The following is a 15,423-nucleotide window of genomic DNA, read 5'->3' on the forward strand; positions in this document are numbered from 1 at the left end:
AAGTCTTGTTATCTTTCTTTAAATATATTCTTAATTTATTTCTTGCTTGCAAGAAAGTCTAAGAAATTGTGTTCCTCTTTTTTTTTTCTTTTTTTTTTTGAGGCCTTTCCCCTTTTTAAAGGAAGTTTAGAGGTTTTTAGTTTCCTGAAATTGAAATTGTGATGAAATAAAGTTCACCGGAAGAGCAGATGTTGCTTATTTCACACATCTGAGATTAAAGAAGCAAATGTAATGGTTAGGAGGCGGTAGAGCCACACCAATTTCAGAATTGTGTTGGAGTGCTTTTGCCAGGTTTTGGAATTTTGATCACCTGCACGTGCAGTGGAAATGATTATGCTAGAACATTGCAGCTTGCTGCATTTTGGTTAGTGACCTTTTATTTGAAAATAGTAAGTGAAAACATAGCCATTTCCTTTTTTACATATATAAATAAGAATTTAGAATATATGTGGTTAAATAGCCAGTACATGTACATTGAGAAATAACTAAGATGCTTGCCCTTTAGGGTAGGAGACAACTTTAGCCGTAGTATGCCTTTCAGTTATGTGATCATTTCTTGGCACTTAGTTGTTAAGGAAAAAATGCTCTCAATCCTTTTAGGGACTGCATTGTTCGTAAATGGCAGTTTAATTACTTGTGGAATCAATCAGGAAAATACTACTTCAACAGATGCTTCACTGAGAATATGATCAGTAAGTCACAAATACCCATCTCAGAAACTGTAGCGAGCTGAAGGGTTTAGTGATACCAGCATAGTGAAAAACTTCTTAGAAACACCAACTGGAGTTTAGCAGTTGACGGTGTAAAGGGGAGACTGAAGTTCAGTACCAGTCAGGTAGTTCAGACCTCTCATACAGTGAAAGGACTAATTTCAACAGGAGACACTGCAATACTTGAGTTTAAATGCCTGTTCTCACAGCGTTATCCCGTGAACGAGTACTTCAGCGGAAGAGTCTGCAGAGCTAGAAGCCAGTAAGAAGTCTGACTGTAGCCAGGGAAGGAGCATGAGTGTATTAGGGGAGGGAGAGTCCTTGGTTCTAATCTGGACTGGATGAGGCCCCTTTCACTGCAGAGGACTGGCACAGGTGTCCCCGTTTCTTGTTTAAAAAAAAACGAGTGTAGGGCTGGTTGCCCTAGACTGGTCTTGCAGGCTGGCATTTCATTTCAGGAAGCTGATCTAGCTGAAATCACCCTACAAAAAAGTGTTTTCCGGCTGCATCAGCTAACTGCCTGGTTGCCTGAGTTGCGGTGCAGGAAAACGTAGCTCAGCTAGGTGGCAGCCTGGCCTTAAATTATATATACTTCCATGGAAGTGTGCTTTTTTTAATTTAGGACCCACATCTATGTAGCTTTTGCATCAAACCCCTATCCATAGTAAAACTCCTAACAGACCTCAGGAAGTCTTTTCCTTCTGTGGTTATGGGGTGAAAAGGCTTCGCATTGTGTTTAATCTTTTTGAGTTGTTACGGTTGGCAGGTTTCAAGGATTGCAGGCTGGAGATTTATTTACTTAAACTGGAAAATCAAGAAAGCTTACTCATATTTCTGTAGGCAAGTTAAACCAAAGGATTTGTCTGCTTAAGAGTCCATATCTGGATGGTCACTGGCTGCATGGGCTCACTGTTGGTGCTTTTTGCGCCTGTTTTCTGAGAGAATATGGCTATACAGTTCTAACACTTGTATAAAAAGTAAAAAATGGAAAATAAAGTGTATTTGGAAGGGTGAAAAAATTTTTTTGCTATTTTCAGAACAACTTGAACTATTGCAAATTATCTCCTTAAACTGATTTTAGAGTTTACAGACTTCCAAAAAAGGACTCGAAGGCTGTATTTATGTATCAGTGTTTTGCATTTATCATATGGAATTAATGGGCATATGCCATAAGGTAAATGTGGACAATTCAAAGTGGTTTGATCATCTGGAGTTAAATGTCTGGATTTCTGGATGTCCTTAAAATGAGATGCAGTACTTTTTTAGCTTTGACTTCTTGACTTTCAGGCTTTCTTGTTTGAAAAATACCATGTTGTAAAGTTTGGGGTTTTTTTCCCCTAAGCCCCAGTGATTTACAGTTTTTTAATGGTGCTTTTTCTGTGGTATTTCCTTAGAGCTGCTGAAGTATATAGTTAAGTGATAGTGCTGTGAATGTTTTGAACTTTAAGGGCTCTGTGTTCATTCTGTTTACTCTCCTGGAGACCAAGCGTAGATTAAACTAAGCAGGGGAGAATTCCTGCTGAGCTCATTTTTGCTCCCTGGACACAGCACGTATGCTCCTCCCTCTCCTGCATTTCTCTTTGCAGTAATGGAATCTAACTGCACATGGCTTCAGTGGGGCAGACACCGTGCCAGGCTCCGTGCCGGGGTGGGAGCCCTGTGCAAGAGAGTGTACAGAGTGAGTCCTGCTGCCCAAGTGCCGCTTGCCGACCCATTTTCAGATGGGACTTCGCAGTACGTGGAGCTTGAGGCTTGGGTCTTGTACAAAAGAGTGGCAAAAAGACAAGTGGGGAGGGGAATAGCTGCTCTTTTTACAGATGGACCCATGGCCTGTCTTTTGCAATGGGGATTTTTTTTTTTAAACACCCTGATCTGCCCAGTTTGGAAGGCAGAACTGAGCTTGGCTCTCTCACAAGTAGGCCAGTGTGGGTACTGGGACCCTGGTCACTGGAGTGTGGAAAAGAAACTGCTCATCTCCTGTCTGCAGCTGTGATGTCTTGGCTATTGAGGCTCTGGTAGCCAGCAAGGTAAATATAAAGATATATCAAGGGCAAAGATGTATCAAGGGCAAACAAAGTTTGTAATTTTGTCCCCAGCCATATTTGCATTCTAAAAAATGATTTATTCAGGGAATGCTGTGATGCTGAGATGATTCTAGTGCGAACAGTTAACTACCTGGAAGAATAACCAGAGAAACTTTGGGTCCCAATTCCAGTGTTTTCAGTTAAGATCCACTCCAGTAGTGTGGTCAGGAGTGGGTATGCAGAAACACTGACAGGTACCGCAGGGACAGTACCCCAGAAATGAAGTGGCGGGGGGAACTTCCCGGCTTCCTTTACAGCAGTGTGTGTCTGTGCCCCGCAGAGGGGCACGGTGCAGAGGTGTCTAAACCCACCTCTGTATAGATACGGATTGCTCTGTTCCAGCTGTGAGTTTGTGCAGCTCTGCTCCTTCCAGCCTCCGCTTGAGCTGAGTGACTGTGGTCAGTAGAGGATGTGCGCAGCTGAACACAGCAGCTGTCCTCACTGCTTTCTGCCTGCTCCAGATGTGCAGGTTCCAGAAGACTCGTCCCTTGGCAGCTGTTGAACCGAAGGCATAACTATGGGCACAGCACCATTGTGCAGGTTGGAGCTGAATGTGGGGGTTTTTTGTGTACCAGCAGTTAAGGTTTACCTCATGTTGCAAATACATGATTGCCGTACATAGGAAACAGGACATAATGATTTATTGTTTGAAACAGCAGTCAAAAACTCTGTACTTAGAAAACAAAACAAAACCAGGAAAGATTGCAGTAATACGTTATCATGTGTAAACACAGGTGAAACTATGTCTTGGCAGAGATGATGTGTGTTTAAAACCAAATTCTAAGCAAAGAGAAGTACCAGTGGCCCCAGTGCACTGCCAGACTGGGAAATGCACTGCCTGCCCCAGGATGCAAATGCCAGAGCTCACAGGGGTCCAAAAATTCTTAAAATAAGAAGTTTAAATGAAAAACCTCTCCAGGCTACTCTGCATCTTGCTGGAGGAGTGTCTAAGGAAAGAGGACAATAAGAACAAGAGAGGTGCGTGCTGGGCCGGGGCTGGGGCTGGGGCCAGGCTCCTGGCCTGGGCACCCTCCAGCTCTTCCTAAGAAAGCGTAGCAGGCAGCTGCCTGCACCTCAGTGTGCTCCCTTACCCACCAGATCCCGCTCACACCGCTCCACTTTGAAAAAATACATGGGTAATTTAAAGACAGTTATTGGTTCTGAGCAATGAGAAAGCTGCTTATCAGCTCTCCTAGCTGCTGTCTGCAACAAAGATGGTGTTTCTGTACTTCTAAATCACCTGTGGATCCAAACAACGTCTCTACCGATCTTTGTGCTGCCAGTAACTTATGTGTAGGGAAGGGATGAGTTGACCTAAGTGCTCTCGTAGTCTTCTGCATGTGTGTCACTCACTGGCAGGTGCTACAGACCAGTATTTTGGTAGGAGCCAGGTGGCCAAAATTGTCAGTATAAGGAGTAATGGCCTTAAAGCAATAATGGTGATGCAGTACTCATCACATGCAGGTCTGTCCCAGTCTGGACGCCACCTGGAATCACCTGTGAACAAAACAAGTTACTTGTTTTTAAGTATAACTGCACCAAGGGCAACAACTGGAAGCAGTTAATTCTGGTGGTACTTACTAATGACTTTGTCACGCTCTGCATTTTCTGGAGAGAGAAAAGAAGTGAATGTAAGCAGACTTGCACTTTATAAACAATTTGAGTCTAAGCAAAAGGGAATGAAGCGTGAGCCTCAGGTTAGGCTCACAAATGCAGCTATGGGAGCTGTGTTTCTTTCCAGGAAGAAACAAAGACCCGCTGACTTCGGGAGAGCCCTGCGGCAACTCTAGGGCCTTTGCTGAGGAGTGCTTGATCACACCATGTTGACTTCTCCCACCAGTGGCTGGCGTAGAGAGGACTCGCTCCCCCAGGCGTGCTTTCCAAGATCACTTTGGCTTTTGCCCAGTGCCTTGCATTTAAGATCCTCGGCCTGTACCTAACATTAAACAGTCCTGTGCATCAGGGACTCCCTCTCGTTCCTGCGGTGCTGGTGTTTTAATGCCACCTTCCCGCTCCGTTAGTTCACCCGAGGTCGAGTGCTGGGGAAAAGTACGACTGTAGGCTCAGCTCCCCGTGGGCTGATGTCCACAGCACGGTGCCTTGTCCTTCTTACGGGAATTGCAGAAGGTCTCCTCCCTCCTGACTCCGTGCAGCTGTTGCAAAGCCAAGTGCAGGAGAATCAGGTGGGCTGCCAGGGACTCAGGCTGAGCACTGCAGCCCCGTGAAGGGCTCTCGCATGTCAGCGTGGCTCTCTCCCGGTGCTTAGGGGAAAGCAGATGGCCTGGTGTTCGCTGGAGCGAGCAGCCATGGCAGTTCTCCCCTCCCACAGCGGCACGGCAGGGGCAAGGCTTCCTTGGACCTGCACCGTCTCAAGCCGCAGCTCATGCACCAGGTAATAACCTGGAGTCCCGGGGAGGGGACATGTATCCCCTGCTGTGCTTCCCATTTCCGCAAGCAGTAACTTCTGGCAGGGGTAGTAACACCTTAAACAGCAGCCGCTCTATCTCCTGTACCGTACCCTCCAGCACCTGAAGAGCAGACCCCATCCCATCACTCCCCGGGGTAGAAAACAGGCTCCTTCTGCCCTCTTCCCCTCTCTTTGTGCATCACTGCTCACTTGGCTTCTGACTGCAGTTTTTCAGACTACATTTAGGAACAGGAGAGCACCGTGCCTGCCTCCCGCCAGTATCTTTTGGGTGCTCTTTCCCTTTCTGCATGTGCTTGGGGAGGAGGGCTGGTTGTCTTCTACTTACGACACAGCTTGCCAGCACACTGCTCGCCGTTGCAGTCACTGCACGCTGCTCCCGTCTTGTACGGGCGCACTGGGTAATTCCCACTGCGAAGGAAAGTAACACTGCTCTCAAACCGTCCTTGGGAGGAGAACGTTAATACCTACTGCTAATTGGTTTTTAACCTGGGTTTTGCTTCACTTGTGTTGATAGGGAGACGGTTTTTGGACAGTCCCTGTCTGAATGCCCTGTGCCCAAGACATGCAGCGAAGCAGAAGAGGTTAAGTGTAATGGGGTGCTCTGTTTAGGAACCTGGAGACAGCAGTATTGCAAACCTGGGAATTAAAATAGTCTCAATGCTGGATAATTTGTGTGTGTGGAGACTGTGGGCTCCCAAAGCTGGCTCTAACTATGGGAGCAAAAGCAGACTCAATTACTGTGTATGTATGTGCGTATTCAGCCTTGAAGAGGAATCTCTGGTGCTGGAGAATCTCTCGTAGGTAGTGATTTCATCCGTTTGCTGGTAAATATTTTAGAAGTGATGTGCGTCTCCCCCTGCTCCCTCCCTCTACCAGCAGCATGAGTGGCACCAGCCAGCCTCTGTCCAGGCTCTCGGCTCGATATTGCCTGCTCAAATCTGATACTGCACCAAAAGCAGCTCAGTGCTTTGCTTTGCTTAGAGCATGGCCAAAGTGAGATTTTTTGGGACTGGCCTGGCTTTGGCTCAACATGGTGTGCATGTAAAGGTTTTAAAGCTGTGTGTAGGCTGTGGTGGCATTAATTAGCTGGAGAAGGGTAAAAACCATCCATCCTAGGTGGGTATCCTACTGACTATGCATATGAAGGACCTCTGGATGAAATTTTGCCTTGAGCAGCCCCAGCCTCACAAACAACCCTCAGCTGCTAAGGCTGCAGCTGCACGCATTACACACTTCAATATTTATCCAAACCATTGACCTAGAGGCTTAATTCTGCAGGCACACATGGAAATATTTTCAGACTTTGGCCTTGCACCTTGGCAACCATCTGGGGCCATCTTGGCACTCAGGAGCAAGGGTTTAATTTTCAAATGATCATTTGAGTATTTTCATGTCAGCGTCTTATATTTTACCCTTTCTACCAGTGCCACTGCTTTTTGGCTCCAATACATAGCCCTCATCTAGCAAAAAAAAGCTGGTTGGAGAGAGGTGTACCTCTTTCTCTATTTTGGGGACCATTTCCTCCCACAAAACACATGAATAGACGGACTGATCTAATAAAGCTGCATGTTGCGGGAGGGAAGGGGTAGGACCCAAACCCTGTGAAATATTTGTAACGAAAAACCTTACGCCGGCCCATAGTTGCAGATGAAGTGTGCTGCGTTGGTTATGGAGGAGTATGCCACCCTGGGACAGAAGTGGACAGCACAGCCAACCTTGTAGCTTGTAGCCCAAACAATCTGCAAAGACAGACGGGTACACCGGTGAGAAAAGCTTTGCTTCAGCATCTGAAGCGTTACGGGGAAGACCTGCCCTCCTCAGTTTCACGACAATGAATCGGCTGAGGAGCACTCCTTGGGCAGGCTTCATGGGGGAAAGCGGCAGTGATGGATATCGAAATCATAGTTTGTTCTGAAAAACGCCTGATGGTTTTCCCTAATTCACCAGGTGTTCATTAAAACAACTCTGAAAGAAAAAATGACTGGCTGTAACAGGTAGTTTTCCTCTCTTGAGAAGGAGAAGGTGAAGTTCACCTCCTTTGCTTCATGGCAATCCATTAGCTTTCCTACAGCTCCTACGAGGGCCGATTGCCCCTGTGCTAAATCCAGCAGGGATGTATAGGCAAATGGCTGGAAGGCACTGGTGTTACGGGAGGAGCAGGGAAAAGTGTCTGGGCTGCGGTCTTGCCTTTTAGCATCATGGCCATGACTAAAATGATCTAGAGGTGAGGGCATTACATCGTCTAGCGATCCTCTGTCTACCAGAAGCTGTTCGGTTCAATCCAGCATCCTATATCTACCTCTAAGATTACAGTGCAGCCAAATGCTGCAGTCCTGGAAAAATAAACCCGTGACAGAAACAGAGAGGAGACGAGGGCACGGCGGTACCCGAGGGCAATACAACAGCAGCAATGACTGACTGCCTGAGAGCCGTGGGGAGATCCTGGCGGCACAGGAGATGAAGAAACACGCTCGTGCCCCCGCCAGCTCGGAAGGGGAAGCCTGGCCCTTTCTGTTTGTGCCTGTTTGGTGCCAGCTCCGGGAAGAGGGGACAATCTTCAAGCTCCTGAGGGTGTTCTCAGTGCAGCGGCAGAGCAGAGGCTGCTTCCGAAGCCAGCCACAGGCAACTGCATCCCTGAGGATGGCGAAGGACCGGATCACAGGACCCTCCCCATCCCAGGCGGCCATCGCCCGAGGCATATGCTGGGGATGTGGTTGTGGTAACGGTAGTAATTGTACCCCGGGGGAAATTTCTCCACAGCTGGGAAGGAGGGAGAGGAATGAGGGGTTCCCCGAAGGTGCAGACCCAGGGATGCGTCCCAAAGCTGGCAGACAGGCAGCTTCTAGCTACAGTCGCTATCACCGCTGACTCCAAGTGAGAATAATCTTATTTTCTCATTCTCTCCCATGCAACTGCCTAGGCTGCTCCTCTACAAACAACACGGTAAGCACCACTGTGCCTTAGTGCCGGGTAAGGTGAGTTTTACCGCAGCTTCCAGATGCTGACTCCTGCCGTGTCCTTGTGAGCAAGGTCAAAAAGCAACACGCTGTCACCTCTCGTGGCTCCTGCATCCAAATATCTCCTCTGCACGCAAGTACCTGCACGTGCCGTTCAGACACCCCACCAGCTTCAGCTCATCTCTTCAAGTCCTAAATGCGTATGTCTATCTCCACAGAAATTACTAAATAGCCTCAGGTCAAAATCTAAACCCTAGAGCCCCTGTCGCAAGCCATCCTGCTCTCCCATCGCTGTGGTTAGCGATTGCAGGGTTGCAAGGCAGTGGCACTCCTCTCCCTCGCTTTGCCCTCTTTCTTTGGGAATCGTGGTTGGGAAAAATGCAGAGGTGATGCTTGAAGAGCTGCAGACATCTCTTTAGGTGCCGGTATTTCGCAGCCCTTGGGATGCAGAGGTTGCCTGCCAGAGCTGGGACCTTGTCCCACCACGCACTGCAGCCCGCAGCCATTGCCATTGCCTGGTTTTTGGCCACTGTTTGGCTAAATCTGACTGCTTGATGGCTGTCCTGTTTTCTTCCTGGAAAGAAAATACAGCTGGCGTATTTAAAATAATAACGCAGTGGCTCTTTTCCTCCCTAAAATGGGGACATGAGAACATCTTGTGCACAAAGACGTAAAATAAGAGTACAGCACTTGGAAAACAGTTCGTTGAATCTAGAGTTTCTGTGCCAAAATGGCAACGCTGGTTCATGGTTTAGACGGAGAAGTGCAATGCCTACCTGTGTATAGTGGCCGCATGCTCCTCTGCAGTTATTGGTGGCATAATTGTAGGCGCTGACCTCATCGTACCAAGAGGTGATGGCTCTTTGCACAGTAAAAATAGAAAGTGAGCCAGTCCAGAGGTTTTCTCCAACGGGGGTAAATTTGGGGTGAGCCTGCCCTGGATCTTTGAGGTACGTATTATGTTTAAACAGGCATTTCTTTGCCCAAGCCTTCGCGGTCTTTGCCAAATTCGGATCCCAACTCTGCAAAATAAAGACAACTAAAAATCACTTTGGTATCTTAGCAATGCAGTAATTCTAAGCAACTTTTCGGAGAAGCTGGGTCTCAGTAGTCTATATGCTTCAGGTTCATTTGTTTTTTGCTTCTGCTGAGACTTGCAGAACTACGTGGTAAGTTGGCTTGTAGGTTCATTTCTGATTTGAACTTAGTTACTCATTAAACTTGAGGGAGTTTTGGGGGTGGTGGGTGATCCTGGCTGACCGGTTTGTTGGACACAAAGAGCTGTACATCAGTCACATACAGTGCTTGGGGCACAATGTGCGTTTCGAGGCTGTGCCAGTCATGAGACAATGTTAATATAATTTCAACAGTGAATTACAGGAAATCTGGAGATTGGGGGGTGTGCTTACGGTACCAACCGGACTGGAGTCTCGTGCAGCCTCATGCATTAAGGCTGCTGCTTGCAGGTCAGTTCACAGACACGTTGGGATTTTGGGCACAGTTTAAAGTCAACCCCTTGGTTTGCATCTTTGTGTTTGGTGGCTTCAGATGTTAGTGCTGAATTCGTATTTGTGGAATCACTCATTCACTTGCTATTCAGTCCTACAGAAAGTAGTTATTTAAGGAATTGAGTTTTATAAATGTCTTTTGTTTGCACTGGAGGCGGTGTCTGGTTTTGCTGGGGTTTCTTGTGCACACAACTTGATTGAGCAAATACAGTATTGTACCTCCTGGAATATGCAGTACCACGAGTGTATGCCTGTAGTCCTAGTTACACTTCATGTCCTGTAGATGAAGTTGTCCAGCACTGCTGAACTATTTTGGGTTGGATTTCTTAAAAACATAAACTTTTTAAATTTGTCCTTTCCTGTATGGATTAGAATATCTCAGTTGCTTCTGCAAACAATAGAATCACTAGAGAATTGTTTTGAACGGATCAGTAACAGTAACTAAGGAAAAGGTGGTTGTTAGATTTTATGGCTATGTTTTACATAATATAACTTTTTTGTACCATAGATAAGTCTGAAACAATTGGTGTATTGTTTATGCTACCAGTAAGTAATGAAAAACTGCAAGATCATACCAAAATACATCTACAGAGATTTGAAAATATTTTGTAACCTATGTCTTCCATTTCTTCCTATGACTAACATCTGGGGGAGGGTGTATTTTCCCACTGTAGTGGGTTGACCCTGGCTGGATGCCCAGGTGCCCACTAAAGCTGCTCTGTCACTTCCCTCCTCAGCTGGACAGGGGGGAGAAAATACAATGAAAGGCTCCTGGGTCGAGATACGGACAGGGAGAGATCACTCGCCAATTACCATCCCGGGCAAAACAGACTCGACTTGGAGAAATTATTTTAATTTACTACCAATCAAACCACAGTAGGGTAATGAGAAATAAAAACTACATCTTAAAACACCTTCCCCTCACCCCTCCCTTCTTCCCAGGCACAGCTTCACTCCTGAATTCTCTCTCTCCTCCCCTCCAGCGGTGCAGGGGGATGGGGGATGGAGGTTACGGTCAGTTCATCACACGTTGTCTCTGCTGCTTCATCCTCCTCAGAGGGAGGACTCCTCACTCTTCCCCAGCTCCAGCGTGGGGTCCCTCCCACGGGAGACAGTCCTTCACGAACTTTTCCAATGTGAGTCCTTCCCACAGGCCGCAGTTCTTCATGAACTGCTCCAGCATGGGTCCCTTCCCTGGGCTGCAGTCCTTCAGGCACAGACTGTTCCAGCATGGGGGATCACAAGTCCTGCCAGCAAACCTGCACCAGCGTGGGCTCCTCTCTCCACGGGAGCACAGGTCCTGCCAGGAGCCTGCTCCAGCACGGGTTTTCCCATGGAGTCACGGACATCTTCGGGGGCATCCCCCTGCTCCAAGCGTGGGGTCCTCCCCAGGCTGCAGGTGGAGATCTGCTCCCCCGTGGACCTCCCTGGGCTGCAGGGGGACAGCCTGCCTCACCATGGTCTTCATCACGACGGGCTGCAGGGGAATCTCTGCTCCGGCGCCTGGAGCATCTCCTCCTCCTCCTGCACTGACCTGGGGGTCTGCAGGGCTGGGGCTCTCACATCTTCTCTCTCCTCTCTCCAGCTGCAGCACTTTTTTTTCCCCTTCTTAAATATGTTATCAAAGAGGCACTACCACCGTCGCTGATGGGCTCAGCCTTGGCCAGCGGCGGGTCCGTCTCGGAGCCGGCTGGCATGGGCTCTGTCGGACGTGGGGGAAGCTTCCAGCAGCTTCTCACAGCAGCCACCCCTGTAGCCCCCCCGCTACCAAAACCTTGCCATGCAGACCCAGTTCAAAGATGTGTGACAGTGGTGGATGCACCTTAGTGCTTCACAGTCTTGTTTTTCACATTCTGCTTTTTAAGAGTCTGCACATCTCTTTTCTCCTTCATCCTATAATAGTATTAATACTAAGTTTAAAGTTCCATAAAGGTATACGTAATAATAAGTTCAAAGGTAAATTAATACATTTAAATGTATTTTCCTTTGTGTGAATGCTTAAACTGGCTGACAGTTGAAAAAGCAATGTGCAGAAACCGATCGTTCAGAATGATCTTTAGTTTAAGTATAGTTCTACTCCTTATTTGCTTATGAAACTGCATTTATGCAAGGACATTGGACTAAACTGCATGGGTAAAAATGCACAGGACAGGGAGGTTTGCATATAGATATCATTGCTGTTTGAGAAAATAGTAACTACAGCTTTTTTTTTCCCATGAACTCTTTCTCAGTTTTGGTTTTATAACTCAGATGAGTTGCTTGCTGATTTAGGGAGGGAAAACTGAACGTATAATAAGTGAAAAGTGATGCAAAGCAGCAGTAAGTCAAAGGAGACTGTTGTGAAGCCCTGATGGTGAGACTCTTTCAGCTGGTTTTGAAGAGCCGTGGAACAGACCTAAGCAAGGCTTTGGGTGAATGGGAAAGGGGTCACGTTTGTCAGGTAAAAAAATGTTAGATCAGCATTCTCATTTTATAATAAATGTATTACAAATATAGATGGTTGTGGGCTTTGTTACTTGCAGTTAAAGGAGTTTCTGTCTTGTATTTTCTTTTAAAAACTATTTTTCCAAAAGGTGGAAATGCCCTGAGTTCATAGTCTTCATTTTTACATATCTAGGTGGACAGTTATCTACAGCAAGCAGAAGTTCCCTGTGAAATAAATAATCTTCTTTTCCTCATTTCTGAAGTGCTAAAGGCCATTCAAAAATTAAGAAATATGCTGCTTTCAATTCCAGTGCTTTTACTTTCATAATAGATTTTATCATGTATTGTACTGCTTTCTCCACATTAAATTCTTCCTGGGAGAGGTCTTACTTAAGAGCAGGGGTTTTGCAGTGTTTTAGAAGAAACTTACCATGTTCTTGTTTTATTTGTATATAATCTTTTTTTGGTTTTTTGTTTCTTAAGCCATTTTTTTCGAGTTTCAGTTCTTTAATTTTTCAAAAGGAAAAATTAGGCATAATTTAAAAAGATGGATACTGCTCTTTTAAGACATCATAGCAAGATTTTGTTAGTGAAGGGCCAGTAAAGCAATCTAGAAAACAGAGCCTGGAGCGATACGTACTGGAAGTTCAGGACTCCTGGCTGAAGAAAGCTGAAATAAAAGATACATCTAGAAGAGAAACTGAACTGTTTCCTGTCAGGCTTGCACCTCGAGCTTGCTCGCCGCTCACTTCCCCTTCACTAATAGGCACTTCTTTTTTAGTGTCTGACAACCAAATATGGAAAATGAGCTTTTTTTGGTGGGGGGAACTTTGGTTGGGATGTTGCTAATTACAGCCACGGTTATCTGCTCTTCTGGTGGTGACCATGCAAGACAGTAAGAAAGAGGAGCAAAAGGAAAGAGAGCAGAATTAGGACAATTGCTATGGCCCATCTGAGAGATCTGTGGCGATTATCCCAAGAAGAAACACAATATCCCAAATATTGCCCAGGCAAAGCACAAAAGGTGGTGGATGTTGCGAGAGCTCCCGAGTAACCGGAATCGAACGTGTCACAGATCAGAGACGGGCTTCTCAGCCGTAAGCCCAGCTTTGGGCACGCATTTACGGCTTCCCCCTTGCTGGTTTTTTCCATGTGCCTCCCAGCAGGGAAACAAGCGCCACGAGCCATTTGGAATGAGAGGTGGGCACTTTTGGGTGCATTTTGAATCACGACAGCCTATCGTTTGCACGTTGCCTGCAGATGCATCCCCGTGGTGTGGCCAGGGAGAAGGCAGGGGCATGGAGCAGCGCGGGACCCGATGCCTCCAGCGCTCGCTCCCGCTGCACTTGTTGATTTTTTGGCTTCTCCTGCAGCCCCAGCACCTAGGAACAGCCGCTCTGTTGGCTCAGGCTGAGAGAGCCTTGCAAAGAAAGCGTAGAGAGAGAAAGCTCTCGTTTGGCAACGGTCTCTGCCCTTGACGATTCGAGTACGAAAGGTTGTGCTTAGGTCTGCGTATAAATTACGGTCCGGCATGTTGAGCTGCGGTGCCTTGGAACGAGGAGGCTTTTCACAGCGCAAAACGACAGCGTTAGGCTGAGGGTTGAAATCGTGGGTTTCAAATGAGGAAATTAAGCCAGCCAAAACTATCCACGTACCTGACTGTATAAAACCGTCTGAAAATCACAGCCTTTTTCTCTGCTTTAAAAAGAAGTAGCTCTTATGATCCCAGAAGCTGGGGTGGTTTTGGTTTTTTTTTTTTTGCATTTGATCAGAAAAACAATCTTTGAGAATCCTAAACAACATCACAGTGCTACACACTTGCACGTAAGTCGGGAAGATCCCCTTACCATGTAGAGCATGTTGCTGGCTGGTGGATTCACTCCAGACCGGAATCTGTTATGGGTTTGCACACATTCCTCAATAAACTTTGGATCTCCGGCATCAGGCAATGTCGGTGGCTCATAGGAGTCAGAGGAACGACAGAAGTGCAGTAAAGCCAGCACACAAGCAGAAAATCTGCTTGTCATGATTCTCAGCTTCTGATCTTCCAGCTTTAAGAGCAGAGTGTTTCAGCTGTACGAGGTGGTTTTCGCTTCACCAGCAGCGTTTTTCTTGGAGGGCTTGTGGGCTGGACTTATCTTAGCCGTGGTAATTGAGCGTGGCGTTGGTCACAGGAAACGAGTCATGTTTCAGGAGCGTTGCTATGAGAATAAGGAAATTAAGCTGCGAGTTCACAGCAGAGCTGTGGCAGCTTTGTCTCTCTTTTTCGCTTCTTTAATTGTGGTGGGCAAGCTGCTTCTCTCCTGTCCTTTGGGCTCCTTTGGTTTTGTGTCTTTGGCCCCCACCGTCTCATCCGTAGCAATCACTGTGGATTGCAGTAAAGTTTGGGATAAATTTTCTGCTTTTCATGAAAATAGCATTGCTGTTAAGGCTGTTATTCTGAGCCAAAATGCTGTGAGAAATCATTGATTTGAACTATGACTTTTACTACAGTATGAACAGTCCCTTTTCTTGTACATGGAGTTACTGGAGGGGTAAGTTTGGCTGAGAACTGCAATTTAAATACGCTGCAGTTATTGATGGGTTTCTCCTGTCACCACACGCTTGTGCTATGTGTCGCTATCAATTTCTCCTCCCAAGCTTTAGCAATTCGCAGTTTCATTCCCTGCCCCCCCGAGCCCCCAGCAGAGTTGGGTGCTGTGAAGGTTGGTGCCGTCTCGTGCCGGGCGCCCAGCACCCACGCTGGGTTTCACAGCCCGGACTCGGGAGCTGATGTCCCACGCACGTTGCCTCGGGTGCCCAACACTCCCTGCTCAGACCCACCACCATCACCACCCTCTTCCTCACGCTGCCCTTACCTATCAGCTGCCCATCAAGCTCAGACCCTTCCCCGCAGTCCCAACCTGGACATCTCTGTGGGAATGAGCTTGGGTTTCTTCCCACTCCAGGTTTCGTTTTTAGGAATCTGCATCCTTTGAACGCCTGGGTGTAGGTCCCAGCTGTCACTTCTGCGCATGAAGTCCTGTAGGTGTCGGGGCTGGTGGCAAAGCCACATTCGGGTTGGTGGCCCCGGGGTCGCTCTGTGAGCCTGCAACCGCAGCCCCACCAGCACACATCAGGTCCTGCGGGTCACACACCTCCAGCTGTTCGTGGGGAGAGTGCTTACAGGAGAAAAGGCCCTCCGAGGGAATCGTGGATGAGAACCACTTTGTTCACAACTCCCCTACGGACTGCTTTCTGGAGCAGAAAAATGTGGAGGGTTGACCCCGGCCAGCAGCCAAGCACCCACACAGCCGCTCGCTCCCTCCCCCT

The 15,423-nt window shown here is 47.3% G+C and overlaps 1 protein-coding gene across 1 annotated transcript; it reads right to left on the bottom strand.

Annotated features, from left to right (window-relative positions):
- Positions 1-3,413: 3,413 nt before the first annotated feature.
- Positions 3,414-14,452, bottom strand: LOC115336247 (glioma pathogenesis-related protein 1-like). The gene is made up of 6 exons (XM_030002919.2): positions 13,959-14,452; positions 8,956-9,201; positions 6,852-6,961; positions 5,548-5,630; positions 4,376-4,402; positions 3,414-4,291 (listed from the first exon to the last, which is right to left on the bottom strand). The coding sequence occupies exons 1-6, from the start codon at positions 14,136-14,138 to the stop codon at positions 4,140-4,142; spliced, it is 798 nt and encodes a 265-aa protein (XP_029858779.1). The 5' UTR covers positions 14,139-14,452; the 3' UTR covers positions 3,414-4,139.
- Positions 14,453-15,423: the final 971 nt, after the last annotated feature.

This window comes from Aquila chrysaetos, chromosome 26 (genome assembly GCF_900496995.4).
Source record: "Aquila chrysaetos chrysaetos chromosome 26, bAquChr1.4, whole genome shotgun sequence".
NCBI classification, from domain to species: domain Eukaryota; kingdom Metazoa; phylum Chordata; class Aves; order Accipitriformes; family Accipitridae; genus Aquila; species Aquila chrysaetos.

Excerpts from the sequence above, each read along its gene's own strand:
- LOC115336247 (XM_030002919.2), bottom strand. The coding sequence starts at position 14,138 with ATGACAAGCAGATTTTCTGCTTGTGTGCTGGCTTTACTGCACTTCTGT. Across the intron at positions 6,962-8,955 it reads CATGCGGCCACTATACACAG|ATTGTTTGGGCTACAAGCTA; the intron begins GTAGGCATTGCA and ends CTGTCTTTGCAG. Across the intron at positions 4,403-5,547 it reads GTGTGCTGGCAAGCTGTGTC|AAAATGCAGAGCGTGACAAA; the intron begins GTAAGTAGAAGA and ends TTCTCTCTCCAG.